General features: G+C 44.8%; 1 protein-coding gene across 6 annotated transcripts in view; it reads left to right on the top strand.

Moving 5' to 3' along the window:
* ABCC4 (ATP binding cassette subfamily C member 4 (PEL blood group)) overlaps positions 1-19,046 on the top strand; it is a 227,138-nt gene that overhangs the window by 174,036 nt on the left and 34,056 nt on the right. For 5 of the 6 annotated variants that reach the window (XM_074989214.1, XM_074989223.1, XM_074989232.1 and 2 more), the window contains 3 exons: positions 6,668-6,757; positions 7,512-7,684; positions 18,307-18,412. In XM_074989214.1, the coding sequence (XP_074845315.1) occupies positions 6,668-6,757; positions 7,512-7,684; positions 18,307-18,412 (369 nt within the window). Of the gene's footprint in view, positions 1-6,667; positions 6,758-7,511; positions 7,685-18,306; positions 18,413-19,046 lie in introns of those variants that run through there. The other variant, XR_012644888.1, reaches the window with a different exon arrangement.

Below are 19,046 nucleotides of genomic sequence, written 5' to 3'. Positions count from 1 at the left end.
ATACCCTGCCTGACTAACCTATCGCATGGACCCTGCTGGCTCCCTCTACAGCTGCCACCTGTACACATGGCTGTTGAGTTTGTGTGCTCCACATGCTCTCCAGCCAGCTGCTGTGCTGACCTGGGGGAAGGGCAGCTCAGTAGGGGGCGTAAATACAGGACAATTAGTACCTGTGTTAAAATAAGTTGGGATGCCTTCCTCTAGGGTGGCGACATTGCACTGTGGCAAATATGGGACACCAGCCTCCGGGGATGGGAGTGAGGCTGCTGTCCCATGTCAGCGCTCTTTGGCAATGGGGGCTGGGGCTCCAGGGTGAGCCACCAGGGATGGGGGCTCTGCAGCCGCCAGTGGGGAGGCACCAGGGATGAAAGGGAATCGTGTTCCAAAGCCTCCCAGCAGTGGGGCCGGGAATGAAGCAGGAGCTGCCTCCCTGAGGCATGGGAGGTTGGGAAATGAGGCAGCCACTGGTGGAGGGGCTCCCTGGCAGCGGGCACTGCTTCCTCTAAGTGTAGGGCACCAGGGAGTGAGGCAGCTGCCCCGTTGTGGAGTTCGTCAGCAGTGGGGGCTGCCACCATGGGGTGCCAGGGAATGTGGCAGCTGCCCCACAGAGGAGCTCCCCTGCAGCAGGAGCTGCTGCCACAAGGTGCAGAGCTCAGGGGAACAGGGCAGCCACCCCGTGGAGGAGCTCCCTGGCGGGAGAGGCTGCCACCCCAAGACACAGGGTGTCAGGGAACAGGAGCCCTGCAAAATGTGGGACAATCTGCCTATTTTCTTAAAAAGGTTGGGACCCCTGTGAGACATCTTAAATACAGGATTGTCCTGGGGAAAATGGGACGAATGGTCACTGTTGGTCTGCAGGTCGCTCATCCTATTTTTTTCGTGAGTGAGTGGAGGAAAACATCACTGGGATTTGTTTGGGAGGTAGCCTGTTAACTGTTGCTCTCCAGCTTTCATTCTGTTTTGTTTGGTAACGTTGAATCCAGAGGTTTATGTCCATATTTGTGTCTGAATGTTTGTTGGTCCATCAGCAGGGGGAAGAAATCAAGGTAGCAGTCACTTAATGTACTGTTTTATGTATTTTATTTGTATTTTATTCTCGCTTTTTATAAAATAAGTAATTATAGAACGTGGTAAGCAGGTTAACAAGCAATGGCTCTTTAATGCCTTATTCTCTACCTGGCATTTATTTTATTTTCTTGAGAATAGAAGCCAAACAGAAAGAGGTAGTATGCTGTTACTAGCAAAGAAATACAATTGGATTGCAGCCTAATGTGGTCTGTCTTTTGTTTCTGCACACTGAAGGCTTCATTAATGCACAGTAGTGCTAGTCAGTGGAGTTAGTGACCTTTTTGTATCTAAAGAGGGCTTTACATAGACTTAAATTCTTTCTCTTTTGTTTGTGCACAATGTGCTTTTCTCCTGAAAATGGATGATGATCAGTTCATTCAAGGGCGGCAGGGTTTAGAGATCTTTAACCATGTGTATCTCAGGTGATTTTTCACATTTAGGTGACTGAAATACAGGTGAGTGAAATACAACTTTAGAGGTGGAAAACTGCTGATCATATGCTGTCTCTGCCCCTGGAGCACTAATAATTAATTCCATATTTTATTAATAAAGTAAAATGTTATGACTTCTCTCTTGCTAGTTAAAGAGGCAGTTTTGTCATGGCCCAAAGGGGTTTTAAGTGTCTGAAGGTTAGCAGGTAGGGTTTCTCTCCCAGATAAAGAGAGGTTTGTTTTCTACTAAGTATATGCAAAGGTCTGAGACCAAGGAATAAATTTAACCATTTTGGAGTATGGGAGAGTGGGGAAATAACTATACCACAATGGACTGAGTGATCAATGGTCATTTTGTACCATTTTACTAATATTTGTACAAGTAACACAAATAGCTACCTAAGGTGGAGTCTACAGTTTGTAGCTGCAGTCAGTATTCTGTGGGTAAATGATGTAGTCTAGCTGTAGGCGCTCAGTAAAACATATCGTGTCGCATGCTAAACTGAGTCACTCTCCGGAGAGCGGGGAAAGACAAGACTGAAATTTTCTTAAATGTGAGCTTAAATATCTACCCACAGAAATAAAAATGTGCTTAGGTTTCCAATTGTTTGCATGGATGGAGCTGTATGAAGGTTGTGTCTTTCTGTAAATCTTCTCTGTACAAATGTGATCTGTTACCCCGACTGAAAGCATTTTTACAACAATTATTTACAGGTTTGGCTTATTAATTTCCTTTCATAATACAGGCTATTTTAAATATTACTCTGTGTCAGAAATGATAATTAAAATTATCCTTATCGACTGTTGCAATACATGTTTGCTTTTAGGATGTCTCATAATAGCTATGAACATTTCATAAATTCAATTTCTTATTTTGCCAGCCTGTAAAAATAGATTGAAATGGAAAGTTATCTTAACAATACCTTCAGAACATTTTAAATAACTTATGGAAAAGTGTATTGTTACACAAATTACTCACAGTGTTTAGTTTTTAAGAAAAATATTTCCTCAACTATTTGAACAAATCCATTTATTCATTCAACAGGCTTCCACTGAAATTTGCTGATGCAACAAACATTTTCAAATACTTGGCACATTACAAGAAAATAAAAAGAAACAAACACACTATCTCATTACATTTATTGTATCATGTTCTACTGTCATCAATATCTTCATAATATTCCAGGAATGGCTTAAAAATTAACACATAAGCATAAAAGATTTAGGTCTAAATTCTGCTGGACTTTCTATACCATGGTTTCCCAAACTGAGGGGTGTGCCCCCTGGGAGGGGAGTGTGAAGAAATTCTTGGGCGGGGCGCAAGGTGACCCAGCTTCTCCCCATTATATGCCCCGCCTGAAGAAAGAGCCAGCATTTGCTTCCGGCTCTCAGCCCCTGCCATTTTATGTGGGTGACCTGGCACAGCCACTATGAAAAGCAGGCAGCCGGTGAAGTCCCATGTATGTGCAAAGGTGAATGAGTGTGAGTTGGGGGGAGGAGGAAGAGGAGGAGGAGGGTGGGGTTAGATGGGGGTGACTGGGGTTGCCTGATTCAGGAGGGGAATGGGGTAAGAGTGAGGAGCTGGTGGTGCCTGGCTTTCTGGGAGGGGAGGGGCTCAGGTGGGTGGCTTGTGGGACTTGTGGGGTTTGGGCAGCTGGCCCCAGCATCGCAGGGCTCAGGCAGCTCAGGCTGGCAGGTGGGTGGCTTGGGCTTCCGGGTGGGTGGCTGGCCCCAGCAGTGCAGGGCTTGGGCGACTTGGGCTGGCGGGTGGGCAGCTCAGGCTGCCAGGTGAGTGGCTGGGCCCAGCAGTGGGGGACTCAGGCAGCTTGGACTGGCAGGAGGGAAGCTGGCTCTGGCAGCGTGGGGCTTGGGTGGGCAGCTCAGGCGGCTGGCCTGTGGCTAGGGCAGGCGACTGGTGGGTGGGCAGTTGGTCTCAGCAGTGTGGGCCTCTGGGGGGTGGGCAGGCTTGCAGCTGGCCCCAGTGGCTGGTAGGTGGGCAAATGGCTGGCTCAAGTGGTGTGGGGTTCAGGCATACGGCTTTGGCAGTGCAGCTCTCAGGTGCACAGGTGGCTAGCACAGGCAGCTCTGGTGGCTAGCACAGGACTTAGGCAGCTAGCCAGCTGGGGCTGTGCCAGGCACCCACAAGGACCAAGAAAAACTATTGGTGCATATTTTTAATTTTAAATAGCATTTTTATATCAAGGTTCTGTGTTTATTTTAACTTACAAATTGAATTTTTGTTAAAGGAGGGGTGAATGATGGTAAAGAAGTGGTGGGGGGGTGCGTGAGGGTTTCTATAAAATCAAAAGGGGGGCGTGATGCCGAAAAGTTTGGGAACCTCTGGTCTACACCATCCACAAAGCTCCATGGAGGCCAGTAAGGCTACGTGGGGTCTGACTCAGGCCAGGATTTAACCTTTAACATATGCATTGCCTAAAATAAAGTATAAAGAAACGGTTACTCTTTTTTAAATGTAGATTTAAAAAACTCAGATAAAAAGCCAGATATGCCACAGTCCTCAACAGCACTATTATGTGTTTTGGCTTGGACTACCTTGCGTATGGCACCAAGAGTTGCTGACATTCTGTCATTTCCTCCAGCACTCTCCGATTGTGCTGTCTCTGCTTGCATATGAGTGACATTCAGGGCTGTTAAAAGGGAATTCTGGGACAAAATAATGTCCTTGCTTCTGTTGACTTAAAGATCCACCTGTTGCATTTGTATCTGAAGAAGTGAGTCTGTGCTCACGAAAGCTCATGCTCAAAACTTTTCTTCGTCTATAAGGTGCCACAGGACCCTTCGTTGCTGTTACAGATCCAGACTAACACGGCTACCCCTCCGATACTGTTGCATTTGGTTCAAGCTCAGTGGGTCATCCCTCTCCCACATTTGTTGCCTTAACCATATTTTCCTTTTGGGGCCTTTGGGTAGGAACAAATTTATATCCTCATCTTTTTACTCTCTCGCGTTTCTTTTACCCTTAGGCATGGAGGCCTTTATTTTTTGGGTCTTCCAGCTTAATGCCTCCTGACAGGTTTCTCTATGCCTTCTCTTCATGCAGACACCATGAAGACACCAACCAGAGGCTAAGCAGTGTTTATCTGTTGAGACTCAGTAGTTCAGGAGAACTTTGCATAGCCTGTCCACAGTCCATGGACCCTTGCTATGCCAAAAGGAGAAGCTTTGAGTTAGGCTAGTTTGAGAGGGTTTGTCTCCCATCAAGCCACAATATGTTCCACCCTGAGAGAGAGAACACAGTGAGGAGGGAGTAATCTGTGGGGAGTCCATTCACCCCACAGACCTGCTCCAAGAGAGAAGGTATCAAACCCAACCCCTCTCCCTTAAGACATGAGTCCTGCCACAAGTTTTTAAATAGGACACTTCTCCTTAGGCAAATGGCAGGCATCCCTTCCAGCTTCCCTTCCCCTTAGGAGGAGGCGAAAGATTTTGAGGGATATCTTAAGTGTTTCTTCTCCTGGATGAGAATCCAGAAGGTGACCGCTTCTTTGCATAGGCTTTTGCTTTCCCAAGGAGCACAAACAAGCACATCTATCCCACCAGTGACTGAACAGGGTTTTACATGCACAGAGGATAAAAAAGGAAGGCTGAAAATCTAACAGGTGTGGGTCTCCCTTACCAGATTTAAGTTTGTTGTCCTGCCTGAGGTCTGTGCAGCAGTAATAGTTTTTACCAAGGTTATATGTAATCCCTCCATAGAATAGACTAATAGTATATCCTGGCTGACTTCAGAGGGAGTATTAGGATGTCAGCAGCAGGTCTAAGGGATTCAACCTGTCCCAGCTGGGAAAATAGGCCATAATCATTCTTCTCCTCCCTTTCTGATTCCATCAACTGGCTCACTGTATTTCACTTTTAAATTACAAATTGAGATTTTTGTTAAAGGAGGGGTGGATGATGATAAAGAAGTGGGGGGGGCATGAGGGTTTCTCTAAAATCAAAAGGGGGGTGTGATGCCGAAAAGTTTGGGAACCTGCCGAGAAGTTCATGCTTCTTAGCCTCCTCTCAAAGCTCTTTACGTTTCCCTCCTTAGTGATTTGCTCATTCTTAACACCCCCATACTCTGTGCCATGCCAATTATGTCATCTTTTAATGCCCATTTGTCTGCTTCTAGTACAACTACCTCCAGGCATTCTTTCATATTGCCTGAAATATGGAGTTCCCTCCCTGAGCTAATCCGTACGTCAGCTCCTGTTCTGCCGTGTCCCCACAAGAAATCAGTCAGTCATGGCTAGGTTAAAAAGAAAATGCTGATTGTGTGAAACCATGCACTCAGGCATGTATCTAGCCTGCATCTTTGCCACCCTTGTCTCACCTTCCTAGTCTCATTTGCTTTGTCACACTTGTGTTGAGTCTTATTTGAAATTAGAGTGTGAACACGAGGGGGCAATGCTTATACTTTGTCACGTGTTTGCCCAGAGGTGCCCAATTCTGAGTGATGCTTCTTGATGCTACTGAAGTACAAATATTAGTATTAACCATCCTTAATACACGTGTGTAGACATAAATGTTGGAGAAAAGTTGTGAAATCTGTTTTTTAGATTCTTTAGTGTTACACTTGGAGAGTTTCTCCAGACAGAAATAAAACAAAAATACCCACACCTTGAGCCACTTGATTCTTCTTCTCTGTCTGTGTCTTATACAGATAGTTTGCACACTTTCAAAAGCACCCTAGTATTCTAGGGTCATAAGTCCATTGACTTGACCTTGTTGGTGGTGTTGCTGCTTGTTTCTGCTAACAATGTCAGTAAATACACTATAAAGTATTTGTGGTATCGAAAGTAGCACAGATATGCCAGTTCAAGTACAGATAGAATAAACTCTTGCATATAGACATATTGATTTTGTCAGAATACCTGTGCCTTGGCTCTTCTGTTTTAATAAAATATCTTCATGCAGGCTTGTTAAGCATTTATCTTAATTTTTTTCTTCTTAATACGCCTCTGAGTTTTCTTTTCTTTTATTATTTCTATGATATGAAAAGAATCTCAACAGTTTTTCCTTGCATTGTATTAGGGGTAATTTGTGGTTGTGCTACATGTATGTGCCATGCATGCTTCAAATCATCTTTAACGTGTTTAAATTCTGTATTGCAATGTGAAAACTAAGTGTATATAAAAAGTAAAATATGATGTTGCATTGGTTTGTAGGAGCCTGTTTTGTTCACTGGAACTATGAGAAAAAATTTAGATCCTTTCAATGAATACACTGATGAAGAGCTTTGGAATGTCTTAGAAGAGGTAATTCCAAAACATTGATCATTTGTGTCTCACGTTTACATATAAAATAACATTTTTGCAGTGTTTATATGTATGAGGTTTGCTTTCACTGTCTTGGGTTCAGTAAAAATATGGCTGACCTGAAGAAGAGAAAACAGTTGTGGGGTGTTTAAGGGTAAACAGTAAACTCTTCCACATCCGGCAGCCCTGGGAGTGGGAGGTTGCCAGATGTTCAAATATTCTGGATAATAGAGATGTATACCTAGCAATGCAGAACACTAAAGAAAAATAAGATTAGTTATTAAGAAACAAACAAAAATATATGCTGAGTATTATATTTACCAACAACAGTTGTATTGTACACTGTAAACTTACACCATATTTCCTGTATTTCTTTGTAGTTACTTACAGAAAATGTAACTAAAATGTACTTGTCATTAAAATGCTGGCTATATGAGAATTCCGGATCATAGGATCCCAGCTATGAAAGAGTTTACTGTACATATAACACTGACCCACTAGTCTTTCATTAATATTTTTTTATCATTCTGGATACAGGTGTGTTATATTTTGATGAATTAAAAATAGATTTTTAAACAGTTTTAGACTTAACTGTAGAATTGAATTATATAGTGTATGTATGGGAGTATGAAAGGCAAATATTACATGCTTATTGCTGTGTGAAGCATAACAAAAAATAGGCAACCTAATCACGCCACCAGTATCTTGCTTAGAAGTGAATTACTCATCCTACAGTTTACTGATACACCTGCAGGTACAACTGAAGGAGGCTGTGGAGGAACTACCTGATAAAATAGAGACACAGCTGGCAGAATCTGGATCTAATTTTAGCGTTGGCCAGAGACAGCTGGTGTGCCTTGCCAGAGCAATTCTCAAAAAAAATCGAATTCTGATTATTGATGAAGCAACAGCAAATGTGGACCCAAGGTAAAACATCCAAGGCCATAGTAAAATAAATTATTCTATTTGTATTTGGTTGGTGTAATACAGAGGTGAACTGAAAAGCTTTTTATCTCTTGCAACTTGGGTTAGACTTTGTGCTTTCATGAAATGCTGACAACATCTCTAATGCCTAATCAGAACAGGCAAACTAAACATTGTACGTGGCTTAAGAGGTTCGATCATGAAAGCTCCTGAATGCATCCTGGGAGGGGGTAGATACAGGCTCTGTCCTCAGAAGAAGAAAAATACCCTTCATTTCGGTGTGTAAATTAACATCAAAGCTATTTACCCTGCAGCAGCCCTGGATAAAAGGCTCCTTTTAGACATGCAGATCAGCACTGTCAAGATAACCTCTTAGAGAGGCAGAGTGGATGAGGTAATATATTTTTATTGGTCTGACTTCTATTGGTGTCTTTCTAATGCCTTAAAATGGACAGATAGACTGCAAACAAAACATAGCCTCTCAAAACACTTCCTAGAGTGGAAAGATTCTAAAGCTGATGCCATGCTACAAAGATGGGGTCCTTATGATAAAAAAAACTTAGAAACAGTGTTGGGTCTGTCAATCCAGGAAGGGTATCCTCTGCACTGACAGAGAATATTAAGGAAAAATGACAGTGACGAGTAATATTCATTAGGTGTCATTTCTTCCAAATGCTTTTTAATACATACAGTGGATTACAGATACATCTCATTTAATAGAAAAGCTCAAAATCTTGAAATATCATAGGAACTACGAAATAAAATAGTCTTTCAAGCTCTTTTAAACGGTTGTGGGAATACCTGAAATCGACTGCATTTTTTTGAAAACATTGCATATGGGCTGCATCTGTTTGAGTGAATTAATAGTTCCACCACCCGGGATTTGAAAAAACCCAAAGTCAATACAACAGTAAGTCTCTCAAATAGATGGATATAATATTTCATACATCATCAAAGCAAATTGTAGTTCACTCATCAGTCAAAGAACTGCTGTTATAGGTTCATGAGTGGTTATCTGAGGGGAGGGATAGGTCAGTGGTTTGAGTATTGGTCTGCTAAACCCAGGCTTGTGAGTTCAGTCCTTGAGGGGGCTTAGGGATTGGGGCAAATAGATGCCTGGGATGGTGCTTGGTCCTGCCAACAGGGCAGGGGACTGGACTAGATGACCTCCTGAGGTCCCTTCCAGTTCTAGGAGATGCCTGTATCTCCAATTCAGATCTGTGCACCTTTTTGCACTAGCTGCAATCAGTGGCATTGGTTTGATATTCCAATATAGAAGGAGTGACTATAATCAGTTGTGGATATAATGAGGATCTGAACAATATTAGTGAAAAATCTTTCCTGTAGTATTCAAGCGTGTAATGCGTAGTATTATTTATTGGTTTACCATAGCAGGTATGGCCCCTAGTTGTGGAAGAGGACCCCGTTGTTCTTAGCAACACTTAGGCCGTGTCTACACTAGCCAAAAACTTCGAAATGGCCATTTCAAAGTTTACTAATGAAGCGCTGAAATACATATTCAGTGCCTCATTAGCATGCGGGCGGCCACGGCACTTCGAAATTGACGCAGCTCGCCACCACGCTGCTCGTCCAGACGGGGCTCCTTTTCGAAAGGACCCTGCCTACTTTGAAGTCCCCTTATTCCCATCTGCTCATAGGAATAAGGGGACTTCGAAGTAGGCAGGGTCCTTTCGAAAAGGAGCCCCATCTGGATGAGCAGCCTGGTGGCGAGCCACGCCAATTTTGAAGTGCCGTGGCCGCCCGCATGTTAATGAGGCGCTGAATATGTATTTCAGCACTTCATTAGTAAACTTCGAAATGGCCATTTCGAAGTTTTTGGCTAGTGTAGACACGGCCTAAGTGTTGCTAAGAACAATGGGGTCCTCTTCCACAACTAGGGGCCATACCTCCTATGGTAAACCAATAAATAATACTGAGCATTACATGCATGGCCATTTCGAAGTTTTTGGCTAGTGTAGACGTAGCCTTAGACACAGAATAAAGAGGTGGTCCCTGTCCAAGTGGCTAACAATCTCTGTGGTAAAGTAGAAAACTGATTGATAAAGGCAGATGGCAGTGAACAAAGAAATGAGACTTTTTTTGTCAGCAGGATAGGGAGGGTTGTCTGCACACCAACATCCTAACTGTTGTAAGGTGGGAGGGATAGCTCGGTGGGTTGAGCATTACCCTGCCTAAATCCAGGGCTGTGAGTTCAGTCTTTAAGAGGGCTGTTTAGGGATCTGGGGCAAATAAATTAAAAAGAAAATCCAGCAGGGATGGTGACTGGTCCTGTCCTGAGTGCAGCAAACTGGACTTGATGACCTATGAAGGTCCCTTCCAGAGATGTGTGTATCTCCATATGTTTTTGTAGGCATCATGGCAGAAGAGAGTGATGCTCGTGCAAGATTATCAGTGCAGTTGGACCTGCTATACGGATCAGCTTGCGGGATTGGGGCCTGTTTGATATTTTATTTGCTCCTTGTAGGTCTCTTCGGAGTGCCCTTGATTATAGTTTTCCTGTGGAAAATTAAATTTGGGTGCTAGTGGAAATGTAAAAGCTGACTGAGGAGTTGAGAACATATTGCCACATGCAAGACCTTCAGGTTTTGTGGCCATTTCTGAGGAGGCAGTACAAATTCTTGATTTCCCCAAGGAAGTCAACGATCAATGATGAACATTCTGTATACACAATACACAGTTAATTCCACTCCTACAGTGCTGCATATTGCCAGACTGATTTAGTACTGTGTCAGAACCTGGCAAGGTGTATAATGGACCAGCGTCAGGAGAAGTTGCCTTTCTACATTGGAATGGCAAACTTAAAAAGTTTAAGGAGCATATCCAGTGAGACCCTCCCAACTGCAGTTAACTGTATCTTGTTTACCTATAGTAAGTCTGTCATTCTAGAAGCAAAGTATCATTGTTAGTTCTTATCTTCCTGATAGCCAAGATCACTTTCTGCACTCATAGAAGAACCAGGCTGTTTTGTTTTCACGTATGTTAAAAACACACGCACACACAGTTAAGAGACTGTTTACTGATTCCCATGGAGTCCAGAACCACAAATTCATCCTTCTGTGAAGGTTTTTGCCCATCACTCACTTTTTAACCTTGTCCTGGGAGAGAAGTGGTGCTAGCAGAGAAGCTTTGCAGCTAAGCATGTATTTCATTTCTAAATTGGGTAGAGAAAGTGCCTTTCCTTTTCCACAGATTTTGGGCTGCAATCTTATTTTTGGCTAAAAAGTGATAATATCTGTGATTTAATCAGACCAGTGGAAATTCCATAGCCTCTTATTCATCCTCCCCATTCTGACATATTTGTTTGTTTATTTATTTATTTTACTGGCACTACCCATTTAAATTATCTTACTTGAAATTTGCTGGAGATATTTGCAGTAAAGTAAATGTTGGCTCATATATGAACCTGTAAGCATTATAAATGACTGAAGAGGAATCAACTTTAACTTCTTTGCATTGGTTTGCATTGCAGTGTGTACTACTTTTTTCTTAATATCTTGGCTATTGCTATAGAGGTGGACCTTTAAGCAGCGTTGGCAGTCACTTGATGATGAGGACATCTTCATGCCACCTTCCTGTTTGTGAGTCTCTTGATGGCTGATCAGACCAATTCTGGAACCGCAGATCTTATTACAGAAGAGGCAGGTGTTGGTAGCTGTTGGAGGGGTGCAGAGCAGTTTTTGATGCTCTTTTCTTCTTCTCCTCCTGTCTTCATCTGCATGGCAGTGGGACCTCTCAAATTGCACCACCACCACCATTCTCCATTGGGGATGGTGTTGGGTAAGGTTCTTCTAAGTGTCGACACCAATGCTGCACTTTTTCATGTGCGTCTTCAGCATGTCCTTATATCTCTTCTGCTGGCCCCCAACACTCCTCTGTCCTTCCTCCAATTTGGAAAACAAACTCTGTTTTGGGAGGCACTGATCAGAGGTCCGACCCATGTGACCAATCCAATGAAGTTGTTGATGGATGATAATGGCTTCAATGCTGGTCATGTTTGACTCTTCCACAATGCTCGTGTTTGTGCACCTGGTCCCCTAAGAGATATTTAGAATTCTCCTGAGGCAGTGTTGATTATATTGTTCAAGTGCCTTCAAACTACCCTTGTATGTTGTCCGGGTTTCACATGCCTATAGTAGTGTTGGAACAACCACTACACGGTATACAAAGAGCTTTGCCTTGGGATAAATGTCCCAGTTCTCAATGACCGTTTGTCTCAGATGGGTGAAAGCAGAGCTTACACAGCTCAGACGATGCTAGATTTCTGCATCAATGTCGACTTTAGCGGAAAGATGACTTCCAAGGTATGGGAAATACTCCACATTTTCCTCCAGTTCTCCATTAACTTCCCTAGGAGGTGTATGAGATTGTCACATCGGTGAAGGTTGGAGCACCATGGTCTTTTTGACATTCAGTGTGAGGTTGAGATTGTCATGTGCATCAGTGAAGGCACTTAAGATGGTCTGAAGGGCTGTGGAAGAAAGACCAACAACCATATTGTCATCCATGTACTGGAGCTCCATGATCGAGGTTGTGGTGGTCTTGCTTTTAGCCTTCAGTCTCCTGAGATTGAAAAGCTTCTTGTTCATTGTATAAACAATCCTAACACCATCTGGAAGCTTGCCATCAATGAAGTGAAGGGTTATTGTGATGAAGATGCAGAACAGTGATGAGGCAGCTTGCTTAACTCCCATGTTGACCTCAAAGGGGTTGCTTTGGGATCCGTTGTTGCTCAGTACTGTGGCAGTCATGTTGTCATGAAGCAGCCTTAAAATGCTAATGAATTTTTGGGGCAGCCAGTCTTTGAGAGGATGGTCCACAGGGCACTATGATTGACTTAATCGAATGCTTTGGTCAGGTCGATGAAACTCATATATAAGTTTTGGTTGTGTTCACGACATTTTTCTTGCAGTTGCTGGGCAGTGAAGATTATGTTTGCTGTACCTCAGAATGGTTGGAAGCCACTCTGGGATTCTGGAAAACTTTCTTCTGAGTGGCAGGAGTCAGTTTGCAAGGATTCAAGCCAAGGTTTTCTCTGCTGTTGCCAGGAGGGAGATGCCACAATAGTTTCCACAGTCCAACTTGTTACCTTTTTTGAAAAGACTGACAGAGTGTCTCTGAAATCTTGTGGCATCTGCTCCCTATTCCAGATCTTCAGAATCAGGAGGTGGAGCTGTTTGTGGAACTCTGGATCATCTTCTTTGAAGACTTTGATTGGGATTCCATCTCACCTCATAGGATGCATGTCTGGAAGTACTGCAGTTCCTTGCCGAATAGGAGATGGCATAAATATGAAAGTTTGCGTAAGCCTGGTGGCCTGAGCATTTCACGTGATAATCAGTGAAAATATAATACAATTTTAGCTTTTCGACTTGTTCATGAGATTGGCATTGTTATCCCCGAGAATAAAATAATTCTGTTCCAGTTAAAGGATTCTTTAAACATTGCAGGTGAAACCTTTGGCAATAGAATTGGAAATCATAAAAATGTTCAGTAATAGAGACTTGTGAAACTTTCTGGAGCATTTACATCCTCTTCCTTCCCCTGCCCCCACCCCCTCGGCTTTCAGCCACCACAGCCCATTTTCCCCCTTTCCTCCTGTATGCACTCCTCCAGAATCTGCAGAATCCTTGTGGTGAGTCTGGCTCAATGCCAATCAGTGATGGGTTCTATATTACATTGTAAACTGTGCTGTTGTAAGTATGCACGCCCACATTTTTCTAATGAATATGGTTAATTTTTCTTTTGGCAGCCTCACTTTCAGAACTTTTTGAAAATGCTCGTATATGTAGCCATCAGGTTTGTCATTAGGGACCAGAGCCCACTGTATTAGTTTCTGTCCAAAATATAAGCAAACATGGCATCTGCCCTGTAATAAAAGATGTAACAAGAGAGTGTAACAAACAACATAAACGAAGGGTGCACGAAGGTGATGGTAAGATCATCTGGCTACAAAGGCTGACAGCTGAAAAGTTCCAAATATTTTAAACTTTATTTTAAATTGTTTCCAGAATTTCTTAACTATAACTTCTTCTGCTCCCCTAGTGCCCCCGTCAGTGAAAATAGTCCTGAATTTACTGACTGTTCTTTCAAAACCAAACAAAAAGAGGTTTTTTTTCCCCTCTCTTCTGTATAAACCATCCCCAACCGCTTCTCTTTCTAGAATTATTGGAGAGGAGGTGTGTATATAATGCCTACACACAACTGCTTCTCACAGTGGGACCCTCTTTCCTCCTTGGACTGCTGTCTCCCATGTGACTAAGAGATTGTCAGGGCCATAGTTTCCCCCCAGGGACAACAGCAGAGAGAGTAGCAGGGGTTGGTCTCTGAGGTGTCTCTGAGAAGAGGTCAGAAAACCTGCTGGTTATGGGTTGAGTTCTCTAATACTACCATGATCTGGGGAATGAAGGTGGCAGAAGGTGGATCCAGAGGAGATGAGAGTGGGCAACGAGGAAGCTCAGGGGGTCCCTTATAACCTTGCCTCAGTGGCATTTCTACTGCTGTTGAGTTTTCTCCCTCAGGGGAAGACATGGATCTCCTTAAGAGGCAATTTCTTCAGGAGAGTTTAAGGAGGTCTCCATGAATGCTGAGCTTCTGGGACTGTATCCACCCATAGTCCTGCTTCCACAAGGAGCTAGTATTCTGCTACTGCACCTCTAGAAAAATAACTATATTTACAGGACTACCCTCTTTGCTGGAGAGAGATAGGTGGTCATGAACTATGAATGAGATTTCTTTTAGGTAACATACACATTTTTTATATTACTGGATTATTTTCAGTAGGGGATATTTGCTTATTCTTTGAGTGATTTCTCACGTGTATTCCAAACTGTGTGTGCTGGTGCATGCCCAGTCAACCAGGGCGGGTTCCTTGCCCCTCTCTGTGCCTCGGTCCTGGCAATGCCTGCTTCTCTGGGCTTCAAGAACTGTGGCAAATGTATGCCCAAATCTGATCAGCACATTGACTGCTTTGCCTGTCTTGAGGAAGGCCATCAGGGTGACAGCTGTGCAATTTGCTGGTCCTTTCTGCCCAGGACTCTACATGATAGGGCTCAAAGGCTGAAAGCTCTCCTCATGGGGGTGGCCTTGCAGCCAGATGTTCCCCGCCCCGAATGGCCCAGTGCAGCTTCCTCAGTGAGGAGCGCCCCGGTGCAGGCACTGGTGTCGGTGCAGAAGGAGGCTCGGTGCCGAGAGGAGGGCACCAGAAGGCACAGGAGCCAATCCCTGTTGCCAAAAAAGAAGTGGCATGATAGGGGTCACTCCGCTATGGCACCGAGCCATCAAGACAACTCTTGATGCACTCACTCTGCAGAGCCTGAGGAATGTGCCTTAACTCCAGTGCGTGGCCAGGACCTGCACATTTCAGCATTTCCATTGATGCCAGAGGCGTCTCATGCAGTGCAGGACCTCATGTGCGCCAGGGTTCTTCCTACTTTGCTTCCTACAGATGGGCGTTGTGGCCTAGGACCTGAGGGGTCACAGAAAGTTGCCTCCCCTGCTTTGCCCCCTACAGCATTGACCCCCTGGTCTTTTAATGGCTCTGACACCAACATTGCCCCCACTTGTGGCGCTGGAATATTTTTATTTCCTCGGCTGCCTGATGGCATTGGGAGCCCTCCTGGCCTTGAGCAGAGCCAGGGCCTTCCTGACAGACAGCTTGTTTCAAACTATAGTGGGTATTATATGTGATATCAGGTTCCCCACCACCATGACCAGGTGATGCATGAGTCTGTTGGTCACATGGTGGCCTGTATGTTTATAGTCCAGTTCGCTAGACTCCTAATGTGTACATTTCAGCTGTGGCTGGCCTTGGTTTACCAGCCTGTCAGGGACAGCATAGACATGTTAGTAACAGTTTCACCTCAGGTCCTGTCCACCCTCAGCTGGTGGCTGGACGCTCAGATGGTCTGCGCAGGATTGCCCTTTAGGCCTCCCCAGCCCTCACTGTCTCTGGTGATGGATGCTTTGGATCTGGGCTGGAGGACTCATCTGTGGGAGAACCAGACCTAAGCCCTACGGAGCCAGGAAAACCTCAGACTCTGTGTAAATGTTAGGGAGCTCCGGGCCATCTGCCTGGCATGCAAGGTCTTCTGGGACAGTTTCACAGTCCATTGCATGGCCATGAGTACAGACAACACGGCGGCAATGTATATATCAACAAACACCTCTCCCCTGTGTCACGAGGCCCTCAAGCTGTGGGAGTTTTGCATTTGACATCAGATCCTTCTGCAGGTCCATTACCTTCCAAGAGTCCACAATTCGTTAGCAGACCATCTCAGCAGGTCCTTTATGGACCACAAGTGATCACTACACCCAGACGTGCTGCAACCAATTTTCCAAAGGTAGAGACATCCCCAAGTGGACCTGTTTGCTTCACACCTCAATGCAGAGTGCCAGACATTTTTTTATTACTGGGATTGGAATCTGGGGGCCTGGGCAGAGGCATTCAGCATTCCCTGGTCAGGCCCATTGTTACACACACTTCCTCCAATTCAGCTCATCCAAAAGGTCCTACTCAAAATTAGGTCAGACTGAGCATCACTCATCCTAGTGGCCCCAGCATGGGTTTGACAGCAGTGGTACTCAATCCTCCGGGAAATGTCGGTCTGCAAACCAATAGCACCACCATTACAGCTGGATCTGTTGACACAGGAGGAGGGGCAACTACAGCACCCCACCCTTCTGTTCTTATACCTCACACTGTGGAAGCTCCATCGTTGAGAGCTGTGAAGCTCTCATGCTCAGACCCTGTAGGGGAAGTGTTGTTAACCAGTAGGAAACCTTCCATAAGGGCAGCCTATGTAGCCAAGTGGATGAGGTTTTCGATTTGGGTTTCTCAGAAGGGGGGCGCTCCCCGTCACAGGCTTGATACTTTTGATTCTTGACTATTCGTGGTGTTTAAGCCAGGAAGGGCTGTCTTTACCTTCCATTAAGGTGCATTTGGGCAGCCACTTCAGCCTTTCACCCTCGTCCCAGGGTATCCTCAGTGTTCTCAGACCCTGTAGTGAAAAGGTTTATGAGAGGACTGGAAAGGATTAAACCACAGGCGCAGACCCCTTGACCTGCGTGAGATCTTAATATGGTGTTGTCACAGCTTATGGGGGGCCCCCTTGAAACCCATTGCTTCTTGTTCCCTGGTGTTTGTAAGTTACACAAAAGCCTTTTTGGTGGCCATTACCTTGTCCAGCAGGGTATCTAACTGAGGGTGGACCCACTCTATATGGTGTTCCACAAGGACAAGGTTAGACTGAGACCGCAACCGGCATTCTTACTGAAGGTGGTCTCCCCTTTCCATGCCAACCAGGATATCTCACTGCCGGGTTTTTACCCAAAATGTCATGCCTCTCCCAGGGAACGGAGTTTACATAACTTAGATGTTCAAAGGTCTTTGGCCTTCTACAGGCACAGGACCAAACCTGTTAGAAGGGCACGGCAACTATTTGTGGCAGTGCTGACAGGATGAAGGGCCTCCCAGTCCCCTCTCAGCATCTCTTCTCCTGGGTAGTGACCTGCATTAAAGAATGTTACAAATTGTCGGGGTTCCCCCTCCCCTGATCCAGGCTCACTCTACCAGAGCGTGCGCATCTTCTGTGGCATATTTAGCCCATGTTCCTATCCAGGACATCTGCAGGGCAGAGACCTGGTCCTTGATTCATGCATTTACAGCCCATTATGCGTTGATGCAGCCCATAAGGGCAGACACTGCAGTGGGCAGGGCTGTATTACAGTTCTTAGAGGGCTTCAACCCCACCTCCTAGGCATTTGGCTTGTATTCATCCAGTTTGGAATGCACACGAGTAGTGACTTGAAGAAGAAAAGACAGTTACCTATTCCACAACTGGTGTTCGTCGAGATGTGTTGCTCATGTCCAGTCCAAAACCCGCCCACCTTCCCCAGCGTCGGAGTAGCCAGCAAGAGGGAACTGAGCAGGGGACAGGATGAGCAGAGGATGGGTCGGGCGGTGCATATATTGATCGCCATATCAGCGCCGTGCTGACCTGATGTCTGCCAGCTAGGGCAAAAAGCTTCTGGCGACAGGGCATGTGCCAGCACATACCTAGTTTGGAATGGACATGAGCAGCACGTCTTGAAGAACAGCAGTTATGGAACAGGTAACTGTCTTTTTCGCTCAGACTCTAAGTAAAATCAGATTGACATTATAAGAGCTGTAGATAGCGTGAGGTCTTTGGGGTGGATGTGGTCTAGCGTGGTGATTAAAGTATTTTGGAACAGAAGAGGGATCTTTTACTGCACTGGTGGAGTAGAAGGGGAACCTGTAGGAAAGACCTAATTCCTCGAGTCAGGGAGAAGAAACCATTTTCTCCCTGAGTTCCCTGTTACTTTGACCACTGATCTTTGCTGCACATGATAGTGGAACTTCATTGAAAAAGAAGCATTTTTATCTTTAACCGCCAGAATCCTCCTTTGGGGTATGTTTTATTATGTGCCAAACCATATTGAAGGGATGACATACTGACATGCCTCTGTTAATTAGTATTTCCCGAAGTTACAATTATTTGTAGTTCCCTCATAGGACTTCTCTGCAGTCAGATCCTTGCCCGTGCATCTCGCTAACCTCCGTTTGCACTGGTCTTTCTGTGTTTCAGAACAGATGAGTTGATTCAGAAGACAATCCGTGAAAAGTTTGCCCAGTGCACTGTGCTGACCATTGCACATAGGCTGAACACCATTATCGACAGCGACAAGATTATGGTAAGAGTTAATATAATTGGTTCAAGTTCCCTCTCAATAAGATTGAATAGACATGGGATTTTTATTTATTTATTTAGAGAAGGTGGGTGTAACAAAAACAATCTATGGATAACGACCATGACTTAGGAGGTCATAGGCGTGGAGCGTGTAGAAAGACCTGCTGGATCGTTCCGTCCCGCTCTCTGAAGATGCGGCGTTGTGCTAGTAGTCATGGTTCCGTGCACTCTGCAAACGTGTTAATTTATTCAGTACCTTTCAGTGTCATCTCCCTCCTCTCCTGCTCCCCTGAAGTCACAGCTGAAAAAGACTCAGTAAAGTACAATCCGTTGATTACTTTTCAAGAGGGGATATTTTTGCTGTGCTCTCCCAGCAACCTGGCTGCAGTCCCTGGGCTTTGGCTATTACATTGTTGTTTTGCCTGGCTCAGAAAATTCTTCCACCCCTGTGTGCCAGGGGAAAGAGGGAGCTCAAAGGTGGCTTTAGCAGCTCCTTCCCTCAGCTTCCCAGTGCTCAGTTGCTTTTCTGTTCTCCAAACAGCCCCACTTCCCAGTCTATACTTCCCAATACCTGATTTCCCTCCATCACCCTTATCTCTTCCCATCTCCCTCCCACACATAGACACACACTTCCTTCC

Source organism: Carettochelys insculpta, chromosome 1 (genome assembly GCF_033958435.1).
Source record: "Carettochelys insculpta isolate YL-2023 chromosome 1, ASM3395843v1, whole genome shotgun sequence".
Classification (NCBI taxonomy): domain Eukaryota; kingdom Metazoa; phylum Chordata; order Testudines; family Carettochelyidae; genus Carettochelys; species Carettochelys insculpta.
Note: the sequence above shows the minus strand (reverse complement) of the source record. Positions and strands in the feature narration are given on the sequence as shown.